Below are 26,548 nucleotides of genomic sequence, written 5' to 3'. Positions count from 1 at the left end.
ACTGGAGACCATAGGGAAGAGGAGGATGACCATGCCTGGGAGGAAACCTCCTGATCCTGATGTCTTTGCCTGTGTCCTGGAGAGGGATGAACAAAATCCACTGTCTCTATTTAGAAGCTGTCCTTGTCCTTTAAGTAATAAATATATACAAAAACTGTCTTACGGAAGACTAAAATAAATGATACTTGAATTTCTTATGGTTACTGATGTATGTGTTTCTGTGGCTTAGGGTTTTATTGATTTGATTTTTGTTCAGCTTTTTTCCCCCCCTCACAACAAAACTTTTCTGAATTGATAGATTTCAGAGATGAGAGCCTAAAACCTGGGAGGCTCAGACAGCTTTTGAGATCCATTTTAACCGCCATAGAATTTCTTTACTCAAATTCATAGGTATTTACTACACTTCCCAGTATAAAAGGACTGAAGCTTTCCATGTGTGATATAAATGTGAATGGTACTGTTTAATCAGTCTGGTAAACACATGGATAAGTCTGGCTTTGTGAGCGTATTACATGATGACCGTGTTAATGATGTTTGTGCTTCAGTTGTTGATTGGTGCTTCTGAATGTTACAGAAATGCAAATAATGCTCACAAAGTGTATTAATAGGTTTAATAAATTTAGAACCAGGTAAATGAAACTTGAGTTTTCATTTTTGAGGGCACTTCTGCAATGAAATGTTAAACTCTTCAGTGAGAGGTGCCAAATGTGATTGAGCTACTTTTTGACATTTGAGGAAACGTGCCTGTAAAACTACCATAATAGAATTATAAAAGGCAGTATAGTTCTAACGAGTAGTAGTGTAATTAATAAAGGGTTAAAAAAGCAATGTGGATATTTGCATGGAAATAAAAAAGGTCCCTTGGAAGCTGTAGTTGTGCTGGTAAACTTCACAGTATAGATATACCCAAAGTCATAAATGATCCATGGGTGATGCTACATTATATGATGGTGGAGCCCTTTAGCAGGAATTTCAAAGTATGTGGAGGTGGAATATGTTCCTTTTTTTTCTTGAATAGGAAACTGGTGTTCATGTCTTACTTGTCTCTCTCTGTTCCTAAAGGACTTGTCAGCATGAGGCTGATGTAGAAAGTGTTGAGAGCAAACCTCACCTGAAGATGTATTAAGGAACACGGGGTGATGAGTGGGGCACCTCTTGCTCTCTTTTAGGTTATCTGTTGGCACTAGGAGCTGTGGTATTCACTGGGAAAGGAATCCTGTCTGCTGGTTCTGGCTTTTCACACTACCCCTTAAAAGCAGCGTTTGTCTATTGGGAGAAGGAGTAGAGGCTGAAGAAGCACAGTTGCAGTCTTCAAGTTTGTCATCTGGCTGGTATTAGAAAGTAAAAGGCAGCAGTAGATGGAGACAAAGATTGTCTTGCTTGCTAGGCTCAAATAAATGGTTTTTCACAAGAATATTTGCTAGGCGAATGACTTGATTTTGCTTGGGAAGGACTTCTGTTGTCATCTATATCAAGGTACTTTGCAGCAAAAGTGAGTATTTTTCCTAACGAAGTATATACTAAGAGTATGGTTTGAGTGTTTTTCTGTGGCCACATTCCTCCTTACCTTTGCTATGATACTTCCCTTGTCGTTACTGTATTTGTTAGGGAGAAGTGTGTTAGCAGAGATAGTACTCACCCTTCCCCAACTGGACTGATGGAAGATCAGTTTCCTTCTTTGTTCAGAGTACGCCTTTTTCCAGCTGGAAGTGTAGCTACTGTACCTCTTAGTTGTCAGAAGTGCTGCTGTATTGGATGTTTTTCCTCCAGATCGTTGCATCCAATACAGTAATTGCCCATGGTCTGACTTCATGGTTGACTTTGTTTGCCTGTACTGCTCCCAAACTGCATGTGGCGCGCTGTGGAGTATAGTTGCATCCTGGCTTACAAAGAGACCGAGGCTGAATTTAGTGGAAGTCTTTGATGTAGTTTTCGTTTTAATGCTGTTTATTACCACTGTTAGAAAAACAGGGAACAGAGTTTAATTAAAGTATGTAGAGCTGTAAAAGTAATTAAGCAGAAAGAGGGAAGATTGGGTTTGTCATTAAGTGTTTATGTGGTAGTCAGTCAGTGGCAGATCTTCATGGGATGGCTGTGTTCTGAAAGAAGTTCAGGTGGGGTCCTTAACAAGAAAGTTTTGGGGTTTTATTTGGGTTGTTTTGGGTTTTTTTCCTTTTTAAATGTATGTTATCAGGCAAGCTCTATGATGGACCAAAAAAAAAAAGAAGCAAAACAGTTTAGTGTTGCCTAGTGCAGGTTTAGCTCCGAGATTTCCAGGGGTCGTTTTTAGAGGTACTATGTAAAAATCTGTGGTTCTGCTTATAGCTGAATGCAACGAATAGGGTTTTCCCAAGCAAATTTTCAGTCCCTGGTTTGTTTTCTGAAGGCTGTATCTAGTAACTTCCTAAAGAATTTTTTCATTATGCAGAGCAACTTTTGCATTCTGGTAGTCTCAGTTAAAGATTGCTGGTCCAGCAAAATAGACATTTTAAACTGTTGTTGTTGTTGTTTAATCTTGAGGTCAAAGCCAGTCACCACTTGGCACTGGCAGCAAGAAAATTCCTTGTCCACTGAAATTGTCTCAATTCTTTTTCTTTATATTGAGGCAGTAGTTGAGCCAGCTTTTCCTCAGTATGATTTGTTATATTTTTGTCAATAATCTTACTATCCTTCTTTGACAATTTGTAAAACTTTTTAAAACCTGCAGACTTCTGAATGATAGTTCTATGAAAATGTTTGAGCCAATGTATCTATTAAAGTCACTTACCTACTGTTTTTCTCTAATACCTCAATCTTCTGAATCTTTTAAAGCGACTTAGTTAGTAATCGTCTGGCCATAAATATTTCTGTAGCTTTAAATTCCTCGGTTATGAAGTTGTCTAACAGAAATCAGTAGTTTGCTACTCTTAACTGATTAAAAACATAATTTCTACAAAAGACACTGTCAAAACTTTTGTTAGTTTGTTGCAGATTTCTTAGCAGATTGAAATGCCTGTTAGGTGGTGTTATCTGCTGGGAGCAGAGCATGAATGTTCTTTTTTATATTACAGTAAAAAGAAAAGGTATGCTTTGTTTCTTTATGAGGCAGCAGTAGGGAGGACGATTAATTAAAACCAAATAAATTAATTACTAATGCATAAATGTAGTTGTAAAATAATTGTTTAAATCAGCATTGGATTTTTTCCTGCAAGTTACACAGAGTGAGACACAACTGTGTACAAAAGCATTAGTAACTTTCTTCTAGTTATTTATGCAGAAGGCATTGAGGCTACAGACAAAAACTAGCATGTGATTTGCTGGCCACTGTAAAATTTCAGCTCTGTTTGTGACCCCACTTACTACTGGCCCATTGAGCCAGGTGTGTTGTGACTGGGGCTTTTTTTTGTTCCATGGAACAGTAAAAGTAGCCTGGGCCCTCTAGATCATCATTGAGGGTTTTTTGAACTCTGATTTTTCAGTAAAGGTTTAACATCTTTCCCCTACCCCCATTCCAAAAATGTTGTCATTTTTCTGATTGCTTTTCTTTTTCCTATTGTTTCTTTAACTGTGTTCATCTTTAGTTCCTGGAGGATGTTTATATAAACGTCATTCTTTGCTGTAGAGTTCCAAACAGGTTACAGGTTTCATTTATTAGGAAATAAAATTGTAATTGGGTGTGTTTGAAAATACTCAATTTTTGGTGTAACATAACTGTGTGTCTATTTATCCATGTGTATGTATGCCTATATAAATATATAGGTATAATATGTGTATAGTCCAGCTCTTAAACTGCTATGGACAGCTCAATTTTATCAGCTTTAGAATTCTGTCTTTGCTTCCAGATGTGATTGTAAGTCATAGGACAATACTTCACCTGTGGATATCTGTACTTGCAGCAGTTCACTGTACTAGTGCTAATTAACTGCTTTTCTTTCTTTCTAATACAAATGCAGATCTCAGTCTTTCCCCCATCCCCTTTTTCTTTCTTTTTTTTTTTTTTTTTTGTTGTTGTTGTTGTTAAAACTGTGTCTTGGAAACAGTTTCCCAGTAAGTTCTAATCATGTTTATGTTTTGCTTCTGGTAGGAATTGGAACTGAAATTATTCATCCACTTCTCCAAGCCTTTTGAAAAGTGACTAAATGCAACTGAGTCAGATTGTCTGTGGGAATGAAGTGGCTGGGAGAATCCAAGAACATGGTGGTGAATGGCAGGAGAAGTGGAAGCAAGTCGTCTAATGACCATGCACAGAATCAGACCAAACTGCAGCATGCTGGAAAGGAGAATCCGAAGACGGGCAAAAATGGAGTTGAGAGAAGGTCTAGCAGATGTATGTACATGTTTATGGGGCTTAGCGCTGTATGTCATTCACCTTATCAATTTGCAAGTCAGGCTTCAGTCTTGTCTTCATGAAGGAGGTCTGCATTCAGCGTGTAGCTATCGTCAGAAGTATTAATCGTGTTTGTATTTGTTGGATGTGTTAACTCACTTCAGGTATATAGATCTCTTCAGATCAGTCCAAAAGTTAAGTGAAGAAAAACTGTATAAGTATAAAATACACGATTGGCATGAAGTGAGAACTAGTGTGATTGGAAGTGGATGATAATGTAATTTGAATTAGTAGCCCAACTTTTAGTAGGTGTGCATGTAAAAGTAAATCCCATTTTGAATGAAGTCACATATATTGATAGTCATTGTGAAATGGTTTTAAGGAAGATGGATTTTTATTTTTACTGTTGGTCTGGGCTAAATATAAATTCAGTGTAAGTCCCTTATTCAGATTCTGGGAAAATCAGGTTTGAAATTTTCGCATTTATAGGTCAGAAACTTGAGAGGCAGGCATAACTGAACTGTGTAGTCTGGAAAGGTGCTTGTAGTGGGGGAGGGGAAGAGAGAAGGAAAGCAAAATTAATTGAGACACCCATAAAATACATTCTAAAATAACTTTCTCCATTAGCTACTACAAAAATGAACGAAAGCAAGAGTGAAAAATTAACTGTGCTCTTGCTTCTTGAGATATCATATATCTCCCTTAAATGTTGTATATTGTTTGTCTCCCAACCCGTGGCTGTCTGTCCATGAGCATAGCTGGACTTTGTAACATTCCTTAAACAATATCTAATATATGCTCTCTTGTTTGCAGGTAGCGGTGCTTCAGGATTTGAGGGTCAAAGTCGTTATGTGCCTTCCTCTGGAATGTCTGCCAAGGAACTGTGTGAAAACGATGACCTAGCAACTAGTTTGGTTCTTGATCCCTATTTAGGTTTTCAGACACACAAAATGAATACTAGGTAACTTGTCTTTATTTTTCTAGAAAAGATTTCATCTTCTTAGTTGATGTAAGCAGAGCAAAACTATGGAATTTCTTGCATGTTTGTGGAAGTCTGAATAAATAGCTATTTGTGAGTAGCTGCCGCCTTTAAAACGGAATTGCATGTGAAACTGGAACTCAGAGCTGTGTGGCAGGGTGCATTTGTAACGCTGTCATAGGTCTTTCTGTTAGCCCTCATGTGTTTTTATGCTGTAGAACAGGTTGTTGGCAGACACTGTTTCCTAGCTTAAACAGTTAAGTTAATCATAAGTTTTAAACCCTTAGTCCTTTGAAATATTTCGAAGACGGAAATTAGTGTTTGGGGACTTTTCTGTTTATTTCATGTGCCTGGGTGCTCCCCCCACCCCCCTTACTTGTAGGACATCACAAGAAAAGTGCAGCTCCTGAGCACTTCAGTGTTGGTGCCGCTTGATTTTAAGTTCTTGCAGACTCATGCTAAAGGAATGATACTCAGACATGTCTGCATGTATAAGATAAATTAATGTGCATGCTGGGAACTTGCTTAAAAAAAGAATCGCATATACTTTTGCACCGTTATGCACTTGTCTGAATACTTATGGTCTAAATTCGGTGTGGCAGTAAGGTTTAGTTGTTGCATGCTTCTTCCTGTTTTATAGACATACTGCTGATTGTAAGTATATTCTGTAGATCTCTATTAAGCTTTTGTTTGTGTACAAGATCTGCATTGCTAGCTTAATGGAGAAGCTGTATGTAAGTGGTAAGTTTCTAAGGACAGGAACGGTGTGCTTATTATTGTACAATAATAAGAGCTGGGGTTTCCAGGCCATACATCATGGGAAACAGGCTGCTCAACCCTTCAGACTGTTGCTGTGGCGGTTTTTAAAGAAGAACAGTTTACCTGCAGAGCATGGTCACATAACCAGAGTAGCACTTAGGTAGATTTTTGTATGTATGTATGTAAAAAGCAGATTGCCTCAAAAATGTCTACTAGATTAATTGGTGGTGTCACGTAACATAAATGGTTGCTGGTATAACCTGACAGCATGAGTTGCACATGAAATTGCAGCAGAGTGGTCCTAATCACTGTAAAGACTTGCTCCAAAGAGATTTTTTTTTTCTCCCCACTGGAGACTGCAACATCTGTCTTTGAGGAATGCTTGAGTTCTTCCTGTTGCGTCCATGCTATTGCATTGTGCAGTATTGCATTGTGCTATTGTGTTGTGCCTCTGTGCTCGCACATTGTGCCCAAAGCTGTGGCCAGGTAGATGTTCTTACAGTTCAGAGTGTCTTTGTATTTCCTGCAGTTAATCAAGCTAAATATATATGCTCAAAAGACTGTTGTTGTTGTGTGAATGGTAGTCTGCAAGTTATGCACGGGTAGTTAATTCGTACGCTTTTTATTAAGGAAAAGATGTATTCATTGTTAAATAGTTGGAGAAGCTACTTTCATAAATGTTTTCTGCTGATATGTTTTGAACACCTAAAATACTACTTTAATTACTAATTTGAATCAAAAGACTACACAAAGGCTATCATCATGTATTTCTTCCTATCCCAGACTTGGAGAACAGTTACAGGCAGCCTTCAAGGACTGTAGTTAATAATCTTGGAGCACTATGGGAAATACTTAGGTGAGGCTTGCAATTCCTACCAGAAACATGTCTTCTTGGCTCTTTCATAATGTCCTATTGAGAGAGTTTCTATTGTTGCAATGAGTGAAAATAAAGGCATCAGCATAGTTCTTGTTTATCTTTTTGATACGGTGATGACATCTGCTTGTTACTGTACCTGTGACACTTAGGTCATCTTCATTCCATCTAGTAAACTGTAGTCTTTCTAGAGCTCCTGAGATATTGTTCTTGTATGGCTTTCAGGGAAGGTGGGGGGAAAGCAATACAAAAAGACTGGAGTGTTTACCAGATGCCAGCACACAAATACGTGACTGTAGTAGAAATTAAGATTTACAGCTTATGTTTGGGCATCTTCTGCTTCAGTGTGATGAGGTCGTATTAGTTACATAGTTTGTGTATTGAGGTGCACTTAAAATGAAACAGCCGTGTGTGATGGCAAGCAGCTATTTCCTGTTCCCTTCTGCCTGGTCTGAGGATGTGCTGTGAAAGGGACAGTGCCACCATTCTGCTTTTACGTGTTTCCAACAGCAGAGGTTTGTAGTTTTGTAACGAGCAGCCCTGCATAAGTTGATGACCACACTGAATTTGTACTTTAGCTTACTCCTGGAAGCCAAGTCTGTATTTTTGTACTTGTCTTCTATATAAGCACTTTCTGTATTTCATTTGTTCCTGTAGTTGAAGAATTTGTAAAGACCTTTTGTTTTGTCTAGAGTATATTGATTAGAGGAAAAAAACCCTCGTAACTTTCTAGTAAAATACCTAGATTATTGTTGGAATGTCTTTGTTTTCCATCTTCTTTATACTGAATTAGTGATCTTATGGTAGAATGGTGACGAGAACATGATTGTTATTTTTCTTTTTTTTTTTTTTTTCCTGGAGCCGTAGCTATAAAGTCCTGCAATTCCTGAATGCCCTCTGTCTTGGGAATTGGGCTGTTAGCTCTGTAAGCTGTCAAGTCAGTAGTGTCTGAAAGAGCTGAAGACTAGTTCTGGAAAGATTACAATTGGATTCCCCACTGAGTTTGTCCAGTGTTCCTCTGAAATACCTTCTTGTCACCAGGGATTTGATGGACAGCATAAAACGTAGCTCTGGAAACATTTTCAGTAGCTTTACCCACAAGTAACTTTTTCTTTTCATCATTTTGGATTTGCAAGAGAAAGCAGGTTGTCTTCAGAGCTTCTGGCCCTCTCTACAGGCCTTGTGGTCATTCTTTCATCAAATTGGTAGCTCTTATCTCGACAGAATAGCAGATTAGCAATTAATAAAAAAAACCCCCACACCCATATGTTAAGAAGCATAATCTTGTCAAGTATAGCTGCTCTAAGAGGTTTTGTTGCTTCTTGTACAAATCCTGTTATATCAGACCTTTTTTTTGTGACAAAGGCTATCCTGGCTGTAAGATTTACTTAGTCTTGCATGCTTGTCCTCTTTGTAAAAACAAAACTAACTTTGCAAGCTATACTTCCTGGGTTGAAGGTTGTCTAACACTAGATACTAAGACTGACACTTGTAAAAATCCAAGTGAATTTTTGTTTATCTTGCCGTCTTTTATTTTCAGATGCTTTTCCCCAGGCTGAGCACTGAATCTTGAAGTTGCGTGCCTCAGTGGCTAATCCAGTCTTTACTATTGTGGATACAAATGTGTCAGCGTTTAAATCTTAAGCCAGACTCCTGATCATACTGCTGCTGTTACCAGTCACTGTTGTTTCCTGGTTCCCTAAAGCACAGACAGCATCATGCTAGGGAATCTGAGAGCAGTTCCAATGTCTTTTGAAATTTGCAAGGGATTTAGGAAGTCAAATGCATTGTCAGTTGGTTTAGGGGAATCGAGGGGTGTTTCCTAACTCTGTGTTGCTGCTTTCAGTGATGTTGCAAACAGGTGTGTGGTGCAGGTGGTTTTGTCTGGTAACACGAGACTAAAGGACTAATAAGCTTTAAGAATTTCTATGTTTTCCATAGCAAACATGAAGTGTTTGGGGATGATGTATGGGGAAGCTGCTTTCTCTCAACACTGCACCAAGAACAGTTGCTGGCCTTGGTGTAAACTGTCAGTCATTCCTGAACTTGACCGAGTACATCAATTTTTGTCCCTTTAGAATCACTGTTGAGCAATAAAGACAAAAAAGGCAAAGTGGTTCCATATTACTTGTATTCGTGGGTCTGTGCTGAATCTCTTGTGTGCTCCTTAGCTCATTTCAATATAATAATTAAAGGGCTCGGTATTCGTCTTGAACTGTGGTGTTTGGAGGTAAAGCAAGTTATGTGGCTGTATACTTCAACTTAAGTGTTGTGGCATGATAGAGGTACTGGATTAGAGGTACATAGCTGTTACATGGCGACACCCTGTTTCGAAGTCAAGGTTTTACATTCTTCAGACCTCTGTGTTTGTATACTTTCCAAAATGATTTTGTTTGACTTTTGTGTAAAATCTGCTTGCTTTCTTCTTTTTTTTTTCTTTTTTTTTTTTCTTTTTTTCTGATAACTTAATTTGGTGAAGTCCTTTAACTTGCTCCTGGTTGTCTTCCTTCACTGTGTGTAATCACACACAGTGATTACATTGGACCTAACTGTTTTGCTGCTGCTGAATGTTTTGAATTTAAAAAAAAAAAAGAAAAAAAGATACACCAAACTGTGCCCCTCTCCTAACCAACACCCACCACCTTACTCTTACACAGTTTTTCTACTTTCACCTTTAATTTCAATAAATAGTGTTATAACTCCAAAGGATGGAGTGGCTTGCATCCTGTAGCCATGGTAACTGCTAAATTAAATTTACTACATGGAGTGTCAGAATAGGAATGAAGGAAAGTGTTGGGGCTTTTTTTGTGTCCCCCATATGTATTTCGAACCCACCCACCCCTATTTATTTGCTAACCATATTAAGGAGAATGAAATGACATGGTTATTAGAATTTTCTTTATGTCTGTTCTAGACTGTATTGTAGTTTTGACCACAGTTGTGTGTGTAGTTTCAGTTCAAGAAATTTAAGTAATGTGGATTACTTTCATCGTTAAAAACGACATTTTGAACTTTGGCCTTTAAAGAATGTGGGTTTTTTTCCAGATAACAACACTGGAGATTAAGCACAGAACGCGTTGATTTTTTAATATAAGTAGATTCTAATTAAGATACTTGTACTACAAGGTTGGGCGGGGTGGGAAGCCAAAATGTATATCAACTAAATCAATTGTTTCCACTTATTATAAGAAGATTATTTTCAGCTTCTGTTGTGTCTTGAATGCTTAACAGCCTTGCAGTTTCAGCTTGTGTGCTGAATCTCTAGTATTAGATGAACAGTAACTTGCTGTCTTTCCATAGCCACTTAAATAAAAATACCCAGACAAAGTGCCTGTTGTTAGGAGGTTAATGGGATGCTATGTTTGATGAATTCACTCTTCTTGATGTTCCCTAGTCAGAAGTTAAGAAAGAGGTTTAGAAGTATAACTCTTTTATCATGCACTGGTATGCTAGATGGAGTTCCGTACTGGATCTCTTGCAGGATCAATTTATCCTTTTTGTTCAAACTCACTGCTCTCAGTGACTAAGACTGAGCAAGGTACTGTGCTTCTGAACTTACCAGAAACTCTCCTTTAACTTCCTTTATAGGCAAGCATCTCACTGACCTTTGGCTTTATACCTTGGAGTTTCAAGATTCTTTAAGTATTTCCGAGGTAAGAGAAACTTGAGAGAGAGAGAGAGAGCTTTGCTTCCCCCAGCCATTTTCTTACGTCTTCCTTATTGAGACCACCTCAGTTTGCCCTTAACTACTGGGATAAGCTCATCTTCTAGCTGATTTTGAGATTGCAGTAGCGATAGCTTTTTTGGATCCTGTTGACTAGGGAAAAATAAGTATTTCCTAGGAAAGTGTGAAAAGTTTCTGTTCTGCAGCTTGTCAGGAAGAAGGGCTATTATTATTTCTTTAAAGATGCAGTGATAGCTGAGTTTTTCATTCTTGGCTTACTTCTAACAACAGACTGTTTTGCAGCAGACTCCGTGTGAGACCTGACCCCTAAAGCTGTTTGTAGGGTGGCTCAAGGGGTCTGTGCCTGTGAGCAGATTCAAATACCAGTGTGTCTTGTTCAGTTTCCATGATTGAATCTGATAAAGGTACTGTTCATAGGAGCAAACCAGAAATCTGGGTAAACAATTCTGACTTTAGTCGTTTCTCTGTTTAGAGACGGGGTTGGCTGGTTTGTTTTGTTGGTTTTCTTGTGCTCTTTCCATCTCTCGATTTCTCTTCTTTGAACTGGGATCTTATTTCACTGACACTTAAAAGCCAGTTTCTTTGGCTCAGTTTATAGATATATACATTTAGCTGTGGGGTCTTTTCAGGCTGTCTTCATGGTGGTGCTCAAAAACAGTCATGTAGATTCTTCTAACAGATGCATAGATTTTTTTTTTTATTGTTGTGTATAAATGAGGAGGCTGTGTAACACCAACATGATCATATTTAAGGTTGCTTCTCAAAAGTGATTGGCTTTTTTGGTAGTTAGTGCTGGGAAAGACTAATGAATAAACTGCTATTTCATGATACTCCTGGGAGAAGTAAAGTGTCTTATCATCAGACCCTCAAATTCTTAAGGAACACTTGACTTCTCGACTTCCTTGGTATATTGGCTTCTTCAGTGTCTCAAATCAGAAGGTACCTTTTAAAGTATATATGGAGATACACCTGAGAAAGTACTGAAGATTTCACAGGAGTCTGGTGCAGTATTCTGGATTAGCTCTTAAACTTGATATGCTCTCAGTGCAGTTTGCACGTGCTGTTGAGCTGTAAATAACTCGCAAACTCAGGCTCACGGTGCAAAGTGTTGTTCTGTTTCACTGGTGTGGGAACCCTTGAGGTGAAATGCTGTACATGATGTTGTTTTCCAGCGTCTTTCCACGTACTGGTGGACACTTGCTTGTTTGGATTCCTGTTTGGCTTTTCTCATTGTCTCTGCCTCGTCACCATGTAAAGAATACTGGTATACTGGTATAGCATTTTGATAGAGGTACTACAGGTGGTACTTAGTGCTAATTTTTGAACCCTTGAGTGCTGAGAGTTGTGTTCTTTGGAAAACCCAGTTCCTGTTTCAAGTTTCAGATGCCTGGCATACAGTGTAACGTTCATCTGACCTTTTCGCATTTCGGGGGTTTTACAATCTCTTCACCCCCTTCCAGTATCCAGCTGCCTTTTTGGCCTTTTCAAGACTTGGGTTTACACTAACTATTCTGCTTGTCAAGAATGATGTTGCATGAGTTTCTAGTAAACATTTAAAGGAATTCCACCAGCAGTGTGGGATGCCTGAGACAAGAACCTGTAGAAACACCTACTGAATGGGATCAGTGGAGGTATGCGAGTGACTTACAGGGTTGGGGCCAGGTTCTCAGCTACCCGAGGTGGCTAGTCAGGCGGACATCCAGTCAGTGTCTGAGAGTAGTATGCTGTGAAAGACCAGAATAGCTTTGGGGCTATAAGAAGTGTATATAATGGCTAGGACATGCAGGGTGTTGATTCTTTTTCTGTAGGTCTTGAGAGCCACTGTTTAAGCATAGCATTTGCTCTACATTTTTTTCCTCCTTTTTTTTCCTCCGCTGGTGGTTGAGTGGAGATCCTGCTTTCTTTAGTTTAGACCAAGCTTCTTTGATGATACACAAGTATGCTTATGTCTGTCTGCACTTCCGTTGCCTGTCTCAGGTGCTAATGCAATTTTGAATGTGATGAGTTTTCCACCTATCTTTGCTCCTGCGGGTCACTTAGCTAAAAAGATGGTGCATTTCAACATATACATAGAATGTAAGGGAGAGGGCAATTGTTCGTTTAGCCCAGCAAGAGCAGAAATAGCTGAAGATCAATTTCTGCTGTAAAACCTGTGGCTTTTCCTCCTGTTATGTTTGTGGATAAAGACGTAACAAAATGTTGGCCTGTCATGTTGTACATATTGCTGTGCTTTGTACTTCTCACGATGTAAGTACAATTGAGTGTTGAGAAAACTGTTTCTGATGAAAACTGAAAACGAGAGCAAGTCCTATTCTGAAACTAGTCAGGTTCAGTTCAGGCTGTATCATTTTAAATTCCCTTAATATCTGAGGAAGCTCTGTGAGTTATGACTGTCAGATCTGGGAGAAGTCTTCCTGCTTTGGGGAGAACCGGGAGACACACTTCTTAGAGCTGACTGGCAAGTCAATGGCGACTTCGCTGTGCTACAGAACAAAAATAATAATGACCATGTCACCTGTAGTCTGGAGGGAGTTTTCTTCCAGGATGAGGTCTCACCAGCTTGTTAGGCATTTTGCTTTTTGGGGAGATGGGATAAGTACATTCTTTAATAAAGAACTTGATTGAAACTTCTTGGCACAGTGTGTGCTACAATTCTAAGTGGGCTTCTGTTTCTTGATGAACTCTTGCTATCTTGTTTGGTGTTATCCCAGCCAGAAGTAAACTTAGCAAAGTCTTCTCAGAACTGCTTACTGTATCTTCTTCTATGAAAGCTCACGGTTTATGCTGATAATTTTTGCCATAGTCAAAAAGATCTAAATGGTCACTTAGTTATATTACAGGGAGGTTTTTCAGATGCAGAATGTGGAGAAGACGTGTAAAAGCAGTAGCACGGGACACTGATAACCTGTAATGCTGCTGTTAGGAAGCCTGTATTGTACCAGGAGCATAAGTACAGCATTTTACTTCTAATGAAGGAAATTGAATCCTCATCATTATTAGTTATTTCTGATTAACCTCTTACAGTTTTACAAGGTGAAGTAAAATTGGGCTGTGCAACACTGAAGGTATTTTGTTTTCTCCATACAAGATGCATAGAAGCAGCAGATCTTATTTGGTCATCTGAAAAGAAGTTACTGGCAACATTCAGTGTTCAAAGATAAGGATAAGCCAAGTGATACGGTAATTTAAAAAACAGGGTATCAGTAAGGGAGTTGATGAGGTTTCCTTCCACCAGCTGCAAGAATTTTATTTCCCCTTGTTTACTTCTGTCATCAGATACATTTGGTAAGTAAGAGGAAATAAAATTGGCATGGTAACACACTTCAAGCAACAAGTGATGGGACTCAGTCTTACGGATTTAATCAGATGTTGTTAGCTTGTTTAACGCTTTTGTCATACGCTGTGTAAGCAAAAGGTGTCAGCTGTGAAAGGAGCTGCAGAAAACTGTTTCTCTGGCGAGCCTGGAAAATTTGTATCTTTGTGAAGAGTACCCTGGGGTGTCTATACTTCAAAAGTGCACAAAACCTGCCTCCACCCCAAAGTGGAGCATGTATGGGTATGGGCTCGGTCAAAAGTGATGTATAGAAATTGACATAATCTCTTAAGTTCTGCTTTATCTCAATGGTTTTGCAGCTCAAAAATGGAGCTCCTACTTCTTGCGGTCATATAGCTTTTTTCTGTAACCATTTTTTTCCTGTTGAAGATATGAAGGATGGTTTTTCTTATATCTCAAGCTTTGAGAAGAAGGCAGAATTCTCTGCTAATGTACCATGGTTTATTGTGATATGTTACCTACCTGTGATTTTCAGCTACCTGTTTCTGTAGCCAGTATTTTGGGGGAAAATGCTTCTGATCGCACTAACTTCTGGAACTTCAGCCTTCCACAGATATTGTATCTATGCTGTGTATTGCAATTTGTAGATATTTCTTGTGTAGTCATTAAGAGTTGTGTTTTATATGAACACAGATGTTGAGCTTGCGATCTACAGAAGCCCATACAGTGCATTTGTCAATATAGTATGGCTTTGGGTTGGGCAAAAGTTGATTTGAAATCATTCCACAAGACAGTTGCACATTTTTTTCTGTTGTGAGATTTCTTACTCAGTCTTTTTAGTTGTGCTGTTGAATTGTTTGCTCCCAGTTTAAAAAAATCTAGTGTAGTATGTGAGGTTGTAGAGGGCTTACATTTAGAATCACACACACATGCACACTTCCCAGCCTAGCTATAAAAGGCAGAACTGTGCAAAGATCCCTTAATACTGGTGTAAACTAGGAAACTTACAGCCAGTCTATTTGCTGGATTTTTTTGCACATGGTAGTAAATTCATTAGGAAAGTAAGGACAATAACGCTTTTATTATGCTAGCTCTTTAGCTGTTTTGTTCAAAATGATAGGCATCGAAAACAGTGAAATTTTATTCTGTGTTGGTTAATCTTATCAGAAATTTGTTCAATAAATAAATTGTGCTTCTCAGCAGAATGGAGGGCTTTAATGTTCCAAGTAGTATGCTTGGCTTTACCTTACCTCAGGAAACGAGGACCTGTGATTTGAGAATATAATGATCCGTTCCTTTACACTAGGAGTTAAATATTTATATGGCTAACAAAAGAACTCCATGCTGCGAGTAGCTGTGAGGAAGAGTTGAGAATGAGTAACAATGGACTGGAATAGTTTTATTCTTTATTTCAGATTTCGACCTATAAAAGGAAGGCAAGAAGAACTAAAAGAGGTGATTGAACGTTTTAAGAAAGATGAGCACTTAGAAAAAGCCTTCAAGTCCTTGACGTCAGGTGACTGGGCCCGGCACTATTTTCTTAACAAGAACAAAATGCAGGAAAGGTTGTTCAAGGAACATGTAGGTGTATTTGTAATTAATGTGCTTTTTCAGATGGTTGAAAGGCTAAGAAAATGTACAGATTTCTTAGGAATGTAGCAGTAGTAAAGTAATGCACTGCTCTGTAATGTTACTTGTTTGATTTCCTTTTAACAGAAACTTGCTTTGTTTTTTTAAAAACCCAGCTAGCTCTGTGCGCACACACAAACCTTTTTTTTTTTGTTAACTTACCATTGCCTTTTATTTAATACACATGTAAAAAGAAGAACACATTTGCCTCTTTTGCTGCTGGCTTAAGTCATAAGCAGATGAGGAGACCTGCTTCTGGGAGTCGAGTTTCAAAGACTTATTTCATGCTTTGAAAGGGTTTTTTCTTCCTTTTTTGTTTATTTTGTGTTGGTGGTTTTTTTGTTTTGTTTTGGTGGGGGTTTTTGTTTGGTGGTTGTAAATTGAACTGTGTGACTAAAAGATGAAGGAAAAGGGAGAAGCCTTGCTACCTCAAAATACCATAACTGTTTTGGTTATAGAGGCTTTATGTGGAAGGTGTTATTCCTCTTCCTTCACTTCCCACACCCCAAAGCCATTTTGTATATAGCATAAAGGTGGTTGACTCTGAAAGTTGCAAGGAAATCACAGTATTTTTTTACTTAAAAACAAAACAAACCCAAAACAAACAGAAAAGCAACCAAACCTTCTTCGGGAATGAGTGTGGTGTTCTCAGATACAACCAAAAGGAATTTGGCCTACTTTAAAGTGATCAAATTTAGCAGTGTAAAAAAAAAAGTAGGTAGCAAATAATTCTGTTTTCCCAGAGTGTTTTTTGAATAATACATCTGCACTTTAACTAAAAAGAATGTATTCAGCAATCCCTGAATTCAGTATCTACATGTGTTATGGAAGTAATATATTTTTCAGAACTGGATAGAACAAAATAGCATCCTGTGGATTGTTAGGTCTCGGTGGTTCTTAGAATTCTTCTTGAATGCAACCACTCAGTGACCTGAAGCAGAAATCCATTTTCATTGGTTGGGTTAATTTTGTACCATTTGAGGAATCTTTTAATTTTTTTAAACTCTTTGGATATTCATGTTATCCATGTGAGGATTCCTGCAAGTTACTCTGAAGAAATAATATGAACATAATATGTATAGCTAAAATTTATAATCAGAAATACGTTTCAGCAAACAACATCCCGCTGCAGTATTCATTTTTTGTGTGGTGTTTTTTGTGCGGTTCACTGACTGTCATTATTTTTATATGAAGTACCTCACTGCCTTTTTCTTGCTTATAACAGAAAAGTACTGTTTTCTTTTGTGGCAGGTATTTATTTATTTACGAATGTTTGCAACTGACAGCGGGTTTGAGATACTGCCTTGTAATCGGTATTCTTCTGAGCAGAATGGAGCCAAAATCGTTGCAACGAAAGAATGGTAAGAAATACAGTTTACTGTTACGTTCTATTTCTGTCAATTATTCTGGAAGATTCTAAAAAAGAAAACTAAAAAGTATGATTTAAAATCAAGAATGCGACCAGAGAAATAAAGTTTTATATTTTTACTTGCAAATTAAATTTGGTGTCTGTTTTTGCAAAGTACTTAAACACAATACCTGCGTATGTGAGACATTCCTTTGTAGATTTGGGCGTAGCCACACAGTTTTCAGTATACAAGGCTTTTTTAATCTTGTTTTCAGTCAGATAATTATCTTCCTCTAATCGTGAGTTGTTGGCCTTTGGTGAGAAACATGACCGTGTCAAGACTCGCATTATGCTGGATTTGCTACACAACAAATGATTGTGGGGGAAATGTGCTTTTTCACCTTGGTGAAACTGAGGGGTGTTAATTTGCATATTTTGGTTGTGCAAGATAAATCTCTCCTGGAAACACGAAGTTGGAACCCCAGTGTATTTCCCCATCTCGTTTTGGCACAACTGAGTTTTATTATAAGCATTTCCGTGGCAGCACCAGCAGATCCCTGGGTTAATTCAGATTTCAAAATAAATGTTCCCCTTCCTCCCCCCTCCCCTCTGTAATTTACAGCCGGTTTGCTTGGTGGCAGTACATGCTCGGAACAGCACATCTGAGACGATGACAGGCCATTACGCGCAGGCGAGGGATGAGTAGCTAGTCGTTACGCTGGCAGCGTACCGAGCGAGCATGCCATTGCAGTGGGGGTACGGCCTCGGCGTGTGGGAGGGCGAGCTGTAAGAAGGTTGAGGGCAGTAGCTCTTCATGACTAGCTAGAAGGTCCACAGTCATGATAGAATCGGTATTTTGGGGGGTTGGGTTTTTTCAGTTTGAATTCTCCCCTTGGCTGATTCTTTGGGGTGGAAGCTTTATATTTAGGTCTGTTGGAAATGAATTAACTCTTCATGCTCGAAGTCTTGACTGACCTGTGAGAGAGCAAGACAGGAGGCCCGCTTCCTAACCCTGCTGATACCTGGAAAACTAGTGAGACTCAAAACTGATAAAGAGATCTCAGCGCTCTATATAAAAGAAGAACTTTGCGCTTAAAAGGCTCAGCTTCTAGTTCATGCCCTTCATGTACGTTTAGTATCTCCACATTCATCTGTGTCGGAGTAATCGGGCCAGAATTTGGAAGGCCACTCTGAAGAGCAGTGGAAACCATGCCCTTGCAAGCTGCTGGAGACGGTGCGCTTCTTCCTGGGCTGGCTGTTCGGCGCCTCTGATCTGCTGTGCTTGTGGTGGCAGGTCGGCTGGCTGCACGCAGAGGCACCGGGGGTTTGTTGGTGTCCTGCCTCCAGTGGTCTGTTTCAAGGACCAACTTGATGCTGAAGAACTACTTGTGAGAGAGGAAAACATCTTGCATGAATTCTGGCCTTTTTTAAGTCGATACTATTGGGTGTTTTTAAGGAGCCACGGAATTCCAAGCGTCTTTTACTATGGGGTGTTTTCCTGACCAAAGCAAGAAGTATAGGAAATGCAAAAAAGGGCGGCTGGAAGAAGTCAGAACATCTTAAGTGTTGATGGGGGGCGGGAGCATGCACAAATAAAAATATCTTGCTTTTGGTTTTAACAACTGTAGAAGCTGAAGTAAACAACTCTTGCAACTACTTGCAGTCTCAGGAAATTATAGAAACAATGGTGATAACGTCTGTCAGAATTGATGTAATTGATTCTATATAGTAGCATAAAGCCATTTATTTTGTGTCTGACAAAAAGTCTCTTCAGCCTAATATCTTGTCTCTAACCAAATTAAAACACGAGGCCTATAAGGATTGAGAAACGGTTTACAAAACGCTTCCCGTTATTGACAGCTTTTCTTTTTGTGAAATTACTTTGTAATTTTGGCACATGTTCTTATTTCTCCTACTCTTCTTACGCTAAAGGAAACGAAATGATAAAATAGAATTACTTGTGGGCTGTATTGCTGAACTATCAGAAATGGAAGAAAACATGCTGCTGAGACATGGGGAAAATGACTTCAGTGTTATGTATTCCACACGGAAAAACTGTGCGCAGCTGTGGCTCGGTCCTGCTGCATTTATCAATCACGGTGAGTAGTAAGTATAGGAAGCATGTTAAAGGGCTGAATCAGTTCTGCTTAGGAGTGTTGTTATACGTGAGCTGAACAACACGGGACCTTAGGGGAAATGTCTGAATCTGGCACGCTGGCTTATCGTAGGGCAAAATCCCGTGGGGATTTTCACAGACCAGAGCTGATCACCTGTGAACTGGGAAACTCATGGAAGGTGCTAGGAGGTGATGCCTCCTTAGGTGCTAGGAGGTGATGCCTTCTTCCTTCGCGGAGACTTTGGAACTGGCAGCTAAATTAGTGGAGCATATTGCAGGCTACCTTGAATTCTTTGTGAATTTAGTCAACAGTAACGTATTTCTTAGGTGAGCTTCTTCTGCCGCCTTTAACCTTTAGCACAGAGGCTTAACTGATTCTGTTGCATGTGTATGCTGAAGGAGAGCAGGTAGGATTTAAGATAAATCCTATTACCTTAAAGAGGAGGGAAACTTGAACATTGGTGATAGCGTAAGTAAAAGCTCAGAAACCAATCTATATCAAAATACGCATCTTTTTATATATAGCTTTGTGCAATACTAATGTAACTCCCAGTATTTAGTTGAGATTCTACAGTTATTGAAGACAGAGTGAATCCTTACTTTAGATATCTACAACTATTCATGTTTCAGGTCTTATCAACAGTTAATTGACTTTATCTTTTGGACCTTTTTCAGATTGCAGACCTAACTGTAAGGTAAGCAAGAAATTAAAAGTAAATAAGCACCCCACGTTTGTTTGTTTGTTTGTTTCGGTTTTCCCTGCACCTTTTCCTCCCCAACTGTTTTTTTTTTTTTTTCTTACTTAGATACTGTTCAATCTTAATGATTATGATTAACCTCTCCCCCACCCCCTTCCTGTCATCTCCTTCCTCAGTTTGTATCAACGGGCAGAGATACAGCATGTGTGAAAGCTCTAAGAGATATTGAACCTGGAGAAGAAATCTCTTGTTACTATGGAGATGGGTTTTTTGGAGAAAATAATGAATACTGCGAATGTTACACCTGTGAAAGGTATGCATTGATGTAAATAAGTTTAAGATGGAGTTGAGCGTATTCATCGTATATCTGGTGAACCTGAAAGTCCTTGATTATGAGTACTTAGATTTTTTGGATGCATCAGGTGATCAGGCCCAGCCGCACGGGCTTAGGAAAGGCAGGTCCTGCTTGACTGACCTGATCTCCTTCTGTGACAAGATGACCCGCTTAGTGGACGAGGGAAAGGCTGTGGATGTTGCCTGTCTGGACCTTAGTAAAGCCTTCGGCACCGTCTCCCACAGCATCTCCTGGAGAAAGCGGCTGCCCACGGCTGGGAGGGGTGTGCTCTGCGCTGGGCTGGAAGCTGGCTGGACACCGAGCCCAGAGCGCGGCGGGGAATGGAGTTACACCCCGCTGGCACCGGGCACAAGCGGCGTCCCCAGGGCTCGGTGCTGGGGCCGGTCCTGCTTAATGCCTTTATCGATGATCTGGGCGAGGGGATCGAGTGCTCCCTCGGTACCTTTGCAGATGACACCGAGCTGGGGGTGTGTGGATCTGCTGGAGGCAGGCAGGCTCTGCAGGGGGATCCTCCTTTGATTGTTGATTTTAACATAATATGGACATACATTCTCTTTCAGGACAAACTAGTTTTACGTGTCTGAACATTTTCACTAACTTGTCATCTTCGTGTTTTAAGTACAGGAAAATGTTGCATTTTAAAGCTAACGTTTGGGTAATTCTAACTTGAGGAATATGCTTTTCATTCACCAGGCTGTGTTACAGCAATCAAATATGAGATTTTATTTTTTTGAATTTTGAAATTTGAATTTTGGGGAGTGGAGCAAGGAAAAATGAGACCTTAGCAACACTGATGAGGCAACTGTTGCTTTGTACACCACAAAAAATCACGTTTTAAGTGACCCAATTTTGACTATGCTGTAAAGGGTGTTAATTTGTAATGTTGTGGGAAGGCTGGCACTGTACAACTTTTTTTCAAGCCTTCAAAAGTCATCACCAAGAAAATTTGCGTATCTTTATGTATGTGCGTGTACTGTTCTTAGGTGAGCCTGCTGTTCACGCTGGCAAACTTGAGACAGCTGGGCACCAAAGATGCCATGTCAGAGGACTGTTTTGTTTGTAGCGCCATTGCTTTCTGACCTGAAATGGCTGTTGCTTGTGCTGAGTTCAGTCTAGGGTCTTCAGAATTCAAAATAATACTGAAAGAATGTTCCATCTCAAATAAATACCACTTAATTTGAGAACAAGCATTGTGTCTGCATAATAATTAACCCTGTGGAGCTTGAGATACTGTTTGATCGTTTTGGTGCACTTGTGGTTAAGATCCATAGATTTCCTTCCAGTACAACACACTGGAATCCAAACTGAAGTTGTCTTCAGTAGTTACGGAAAGTGCAAGCGTACTGGGTTATTAAAGTGTATCGGAGGAATCCTAGTAGTGGTGGTTGAAGTGCAAGTACAGGCATTCTTAATCTTCATCCTTTTCTCTGATTGCTTAAAAAGAAAAAAAAAAATCAGCCATTTCATTTTCATGGTAAATACATGCTGGTGTATTTCAAAGGAACAAGAACTGTGCGATAATTTTACTCCATCTTCTGTACTTTCCAACTCTTGCTGATGCAGTTAACAATCTTTGTAACTGAAGCTGGCATTTTTATTACGAGCCTGATGTAATTGGGGAAAATGAAAATACTACTTACGTTAGGTTAGGTAACTTAAAACAACCATATTTAATTTTCACCTGTGTAATTTGACAATGAAATGATATTAAAATAGACATAAAGCAAGGGAGACCTACTTCTGCAGTTTTTCTTCTTGCAAGACATAAATGGAAGGTTTTTCCACACATCTTACTAAAATGAGATAAGTGTACAGATACCTTATTAAAAGAGCTAACAAGATGCTAATGCATTCAGTTATTGGTATTGTCTCTCCAGATGCACCTGGGATTCAAACTGTTGTATGTGAAACAAAGTTCCAAGTTTATATTAAGAGTTATTAATACATCGTGTCCTCGTTTTCCTTTGTAGACGTGGAACTGGTGCTTTTAAATCAAGAGTGGGATTGCCAGCACCTACTCCTGTGATTAATAGTAAATATGGACTGAGAGAAACAGATAAACGATTGAACAGACTTAAAAAGTTGGGTGACAGCAGCAAAAATTCAGACAGCCAGTCCGTCAGCTCGAACACTGATGCAGATACCACTCAGGAAAAAGCTAATGCAAGTAAGTAAGGGGGAAAGCTCAGAGCGCAGCATTAAAGGTTTCCTAAAAACTTTCACCGTGATGGAATTCCTCTCTTAGCTTCGGGATGCATCAAGATACTGGTCTTGAGAACTGTAATTTATTCAGGAATCTGAAGGCAATGTCGATAGCAAATTCATCTTTTTCCTTAAGTGTTTCAAGAACAATAGGTGGTATGTTCTTGTTCTATTTAGATCAAGAGCAAATGGTTACATGCAACATGTAATAGCAACGTGTCAGTTGAAGTTCTATCCATTATGTATGTATTTCAAAATACAGTAAACTGTCATGTGCAGTAGTATGGTTTAGGAAGGAAAAGTTACAGAGTTATCTACATTCTGTAGGAAAACAGTTTTTAAGTAGAGATTATTAAACAAAGAGTCATTTCCTTTAGAGATCCTTTAAGTTGGGCAGCTATTCGCTCTCTGCATCCAAGACTGATAGTTCAGGTACCTATTCTGAAGTGAAAGTGCACAGTTAGTCATCTCAGAAGAAGTTGGAAGGGGTTTTTGTTTGTGATGCTCCTGAGGGACTTGTCTTCATGGATTAGTGAGTATCATTTATTTACTTTCCCCCTTTCCGTGCCACTGCCACCCTCAGCATAGGCAAAACATAAATAACTTAAACTTTGACTTAAGTAGCAGACAGGTTTGAAGCCACATAAAATATTTTGGTTCCGTCCGCTGCTGTAGTACTTAAAAAATGCCTCCCAGAACCCTCTTACGATCACTTAATGACAAAACTTCAGAGCTGCAGCTTTGCTTAGGCAGCTGGATCTCCTTTGATTACCACTGTAGGTAACAGGCACCTGGGTACCTGGAACGGAAACAGTGATAGGAGTTAAGAGTTTTGGTTTGTTTTGGTTTTTTATTCCTCCCCTGGAGGAAGACGTTCCGGGGTTAATCCTAGAGCACACTGACCCTCAGGTTTTGTGGAGTAATACTCAGTAAAAACTGTAGATAATGAGGGGTGGGTTTTTGAAAAAAATCGGTAGGAGAAGAAATTCAGGAAAACCCGAACCTGGTATACTGGCGCAGTGAGGGAAGTGTACCTGGAATTGAGGTGTGCCTTTGGCTTGTCTGACAATTCCTTTCAGGTCGGAGTTGCAAGTTAGACAGTCTCACTCCTTCCTTTCTACTGTCTTAGCCTGTTTCACAGATGTCGAGGAAGTGCTTAAAGTAAATGAAATAATTACGGTATTTGGAAGTGGGAAACTCGGGATAAAGCAGTGCCATAACTAAACCACTTTTTTCTTTTGCAGCTAACAGAAAATCTTCAATTGGCGTAAAAAAGAACAGCAAAAATAGAACATTGACGAGACAGTCTATATCAAGAATTCCAGCATCATCAAATTCTACCTCATCTAAACTAACTCATATAAATAATTCCAGGGTACCAAAGAGACTGAAAAAGCCTGCAAAGCCTTTACTTTCAAAGATAAAGTTGAGAAATCAGTGCAAGAGGCCAGAGCAAAAGAACGCTTCTAGAAAGCTCGAAATGGGGAATTTAGTTCTCAAAGAGCCTAAAGTAGTTTTGTATAAAAACTTGCCCATTGAAAAGGATAAAGAATTGGAGGGACCAGTCAAAGTTGCAGTCTCTAGTGGATGCTTAACGAGGCATGCAGCCAGAGAACATAAACTGAATTCTGTGAAAGGTGCTCACGAGCATGGTGATATACCACCCTGCACGTACATAACAAGGAGGTCAATGAGAACAAGGATGAATTTGAAGGAGACCTCTGACACAAAGCTTGAACCAAATATGTTGGATAGCTATAAGAATAATTTGACCGGAACGCAATCGGACATTTTAGAGCAGCAGTCTCATGCGATAAACGAAAATGATGTGGCTCATGGACCATCGCATAAAGGGGAGATCAGGTGCCAGAAAAATGAGGCAGGCATGTCAAAAAAGAAATCCCGACAAGGAAAACTTGTGAAACCATCTGTAAAAACAGAAGAAACTGATACTATGCACAATACACCTGTGAAAGATGAACTACCGGATTTGATTAGTTCTCATTCAGAACTGGGAGAGAGGAATAACGGAGTGGACACACCTGTTGGCTATAAAGACTGTATCCCCGGATCTGGTGGCTGCTCTGTTGTAACGTCTGACAATTTTAAAGCAAAAGACAGCTTTAGAACTGCAAAAACTAAAAAGAAAAGACGAATCACGAGGTATGATGCACAACTTATCCTTGAAAATAGCTCTGGGATCCCTAAACTGACTCTTCGTAGACGTCATGATAGCAGTAGCAAGGCAAATGACCAAGAAAGTGATGGAATGAATTCTTCAAAAATAAGCATCAAATTAAGTAAAGACCACGAAAAAGATAATAATTTATATGTAGCAAAGCTGAATAATGGGTTTAACTCAGGATCAGGCAATAGTTCCACAAAATTAAAAATACAGCTGAAACGCGAGGAAGAAAACAGAGGGACGTACCCTGAGGACCTTCATGAAAATGGTGTGTGTTGTAGTGACACGCTCTCCCTTTTGGAGTCACGAATGGAGGTAGATGATTATGGTCACTATGAAGAGGAAACAGCAGATGAATCTTCATCAGAAGAGGACGATGAAGAGGAAGATGACTATGATGATGAATTTGATGACTTTATTCCTCTTCCTCCAGCGAAGAGATTAAGGCTTATTGTTGGCAAGGATTCAATAGATATTGATATTTCTTCCAGGAGGAGAGAAGATCAGTCTTTAAGGCTCAATGCATAAGCTTATAGGTCTTAAACTGACCTGGATGTCATTTTTAAAAAAAAATATCAAAAATTAAAAAAAACCAAAACCCACAACAAAAAAAAACCCAACAAAAATTCCATTTGATTATTCCTCAACTGAAGAACTTTCTGAAAAACTTAGTGGCAGCACTTCTTTATTGTTTATTCACCTATCAACGTAATATTGTAGAAAGTGTACAGCATACTGACTCTTCTTAAGTCTGATTTGTGCAGATTTTTATTGTACTTTTTAATAGCCTTCTTATGTGCAATTCTGAGTTAGAGGTAATGCTCTGTTGTAAAATAAAGGCTCAAGCAAAGTTATGAAATTGCATCAAATCTTTCAAATGCAGGACAATGAGAATACAGTGTGGCTACATAATTATTTTTGATCAGTAAAGAGCATTAGTTTGCTCTTACGATATTTGACTAAACAATTAAAAAAAAAATCATAGTAGCAGCATATTAAGGTTTTCTAGTATATGTTAATATCACCAGCAATGATTACAGCTTTTCGATTTATTTGCTAGATGTTCCCCCGCCCCCCCCCCCCCCCCCCCCACCCCCCCCGGAGTTTGTCAGTTTTAACACTGTATGCTGTCCCAGACGTACTGTTTGTGGCCTTTGTTATAGTAGCAAACCGTTGGTTGGAAGTCAAATTGATTTCTTTAAAGAAAAGAGAAAAAAAAATTTGAAAAGGTGTTGACAATTTGCTGACTTTTTAGTACATTATATGTACAAGGGTAGCAGTATGCAGAATAAAAGTTTGGATATGGTGTATTTATTGCTTGTTATGTAAATTAAACACCTTGTATTTAACACTTTTCAATACTTTTAGATAAAATTGTTCTTTGCAAGAATGATTGGTGCTTATTTTTTCAAGAATTTGCTGTGAAATAATGTGATTACAACGGGCAACATTTATCCAATGAACTGCAGCTATCCTAAATTGGTTCTTCATATTTTTCTGTTGCACTTGTAAAATGCTACAAGGAATTTAAAGAAAATCTATTCACTTTAACTTATGATAGTTTTATGAAATTAAAAACAACTAAGTCACAGCTTTTGTTCTGTGGTAACCTATAAATTGTTTGTCTTTTAAGAACCAGTTGTAAAAGACTGAAAAAATATGTATATGTTGTAAATATTTGTGTGTTGTGAGAAATTTTGTCATAAGAAATTGAGATAACTTGCCAGAAGGGTTTTTAAGTTTAGAAATACATCCATGCCAATAAAATAGGAAATTGTAAACCTAGTTTTAAACTCTGCATCAGTTGGAGTTCTTTGCTCATACGCAGTTCACTTCATACTTCAGAGTCTGCTTGATAACGATGAAGAGCGTCGGGGCAATCTGGGGCTCTTTCAGTTTTAATAAAAGGCTGTTAGGAAACCTCTGGGCACAGCGGGCTTGGTTGTGTGTCAGTCGGCTCATGTGTAAGTAACTTCTTGGAAACGGATCTAAAATGTATTTGGGATAACTGTGTGGCACTGTGGTCTATGGTGTTGGTGGTTTTGGCCATGGGTTTAGAGTGTTTATATCTCGGGGTGCAGAAACAGAAGTCGCATCGTGAAACACGTGCTGTGGAACTCGCTGAGTGCGCTGTCAGC

The 26,548-nt window shown here is 39.0% G+C and overlaps 1 protein-coding gene across 3 annotated transcripts in view; it reads left to right on the top strand.

The window, feature by feature from the left end:
- KMT5B (lysine methyltransferase 5B) overlaps positions 1–26,208 on the top strand; it is a 30,574-nt gene extending 4,366 nt beyond the window's left edge. The window contains exons 2-10 of one of the 3 annotated variants that reach the window (XM_037402167.1): positions 4,064–4,306; positions 5,120–5,267; positions 15,293–15,458; positions 16,758–16,867; positions 18,787–18,953; positions 19,646–19,665; positions 19,845–19,981; positions 21,994–22,190; positions 23,470–26,208. In XM_037402167.1, coding sequence (XP_037258064.1) covers positions 4,147–4,306; positions 5,120–5,267; positions 15,293–15,458; positions 16,758–16,867; positions 18,787–18,953; positions 19,646–19,665; positions 19,845–19,981; positions 21,994–22,190; positions 23,470–24,938 — 2,574 coding nt within the window. In that variant the 5' untranslated portion in view covers positions 4,064–4,146 and the 3' untranslated portion in view covers positions 24,939–26,208. Of the gene's footprint in view, positions 1–4,063; positions 4,307–5,119; positions 5,268–10,506; positions 10,572–15,292; positions 15,459–16,757; positions 16,868–18,786; positions 18,954–19,645; positions 19,666–19,844; positions 19,982–21,993; positions 22,191–23,469 lie in introns of those variants that run through there. The other 2 variants (XM_037402168.1, XM_037402169.1) reach the window with 2 other exon arrangements.
- Positions 26,209–26,548: the final 340 nt, after the last annotated feature.

Source organism: Falco rusticolus, chromosome 10, assembly GCF_015220075.1.
Source record: "Falco rusticolus isolate bFalRus1 chromosome 10, bFalRus1.pri, whole genome shotgun sequence".
NCBI classification, from domain to species: domain Eukaryota; kingdom Metazoa; phylum Chordata; class Aves; order Falconiformes; family Falconidae; genus Falco; species Falco rusticolus.
Note: the sequence above shows the minus strand (reverse complement) of the source record. Positions and strands in the feature narration are given on the sequence as shown.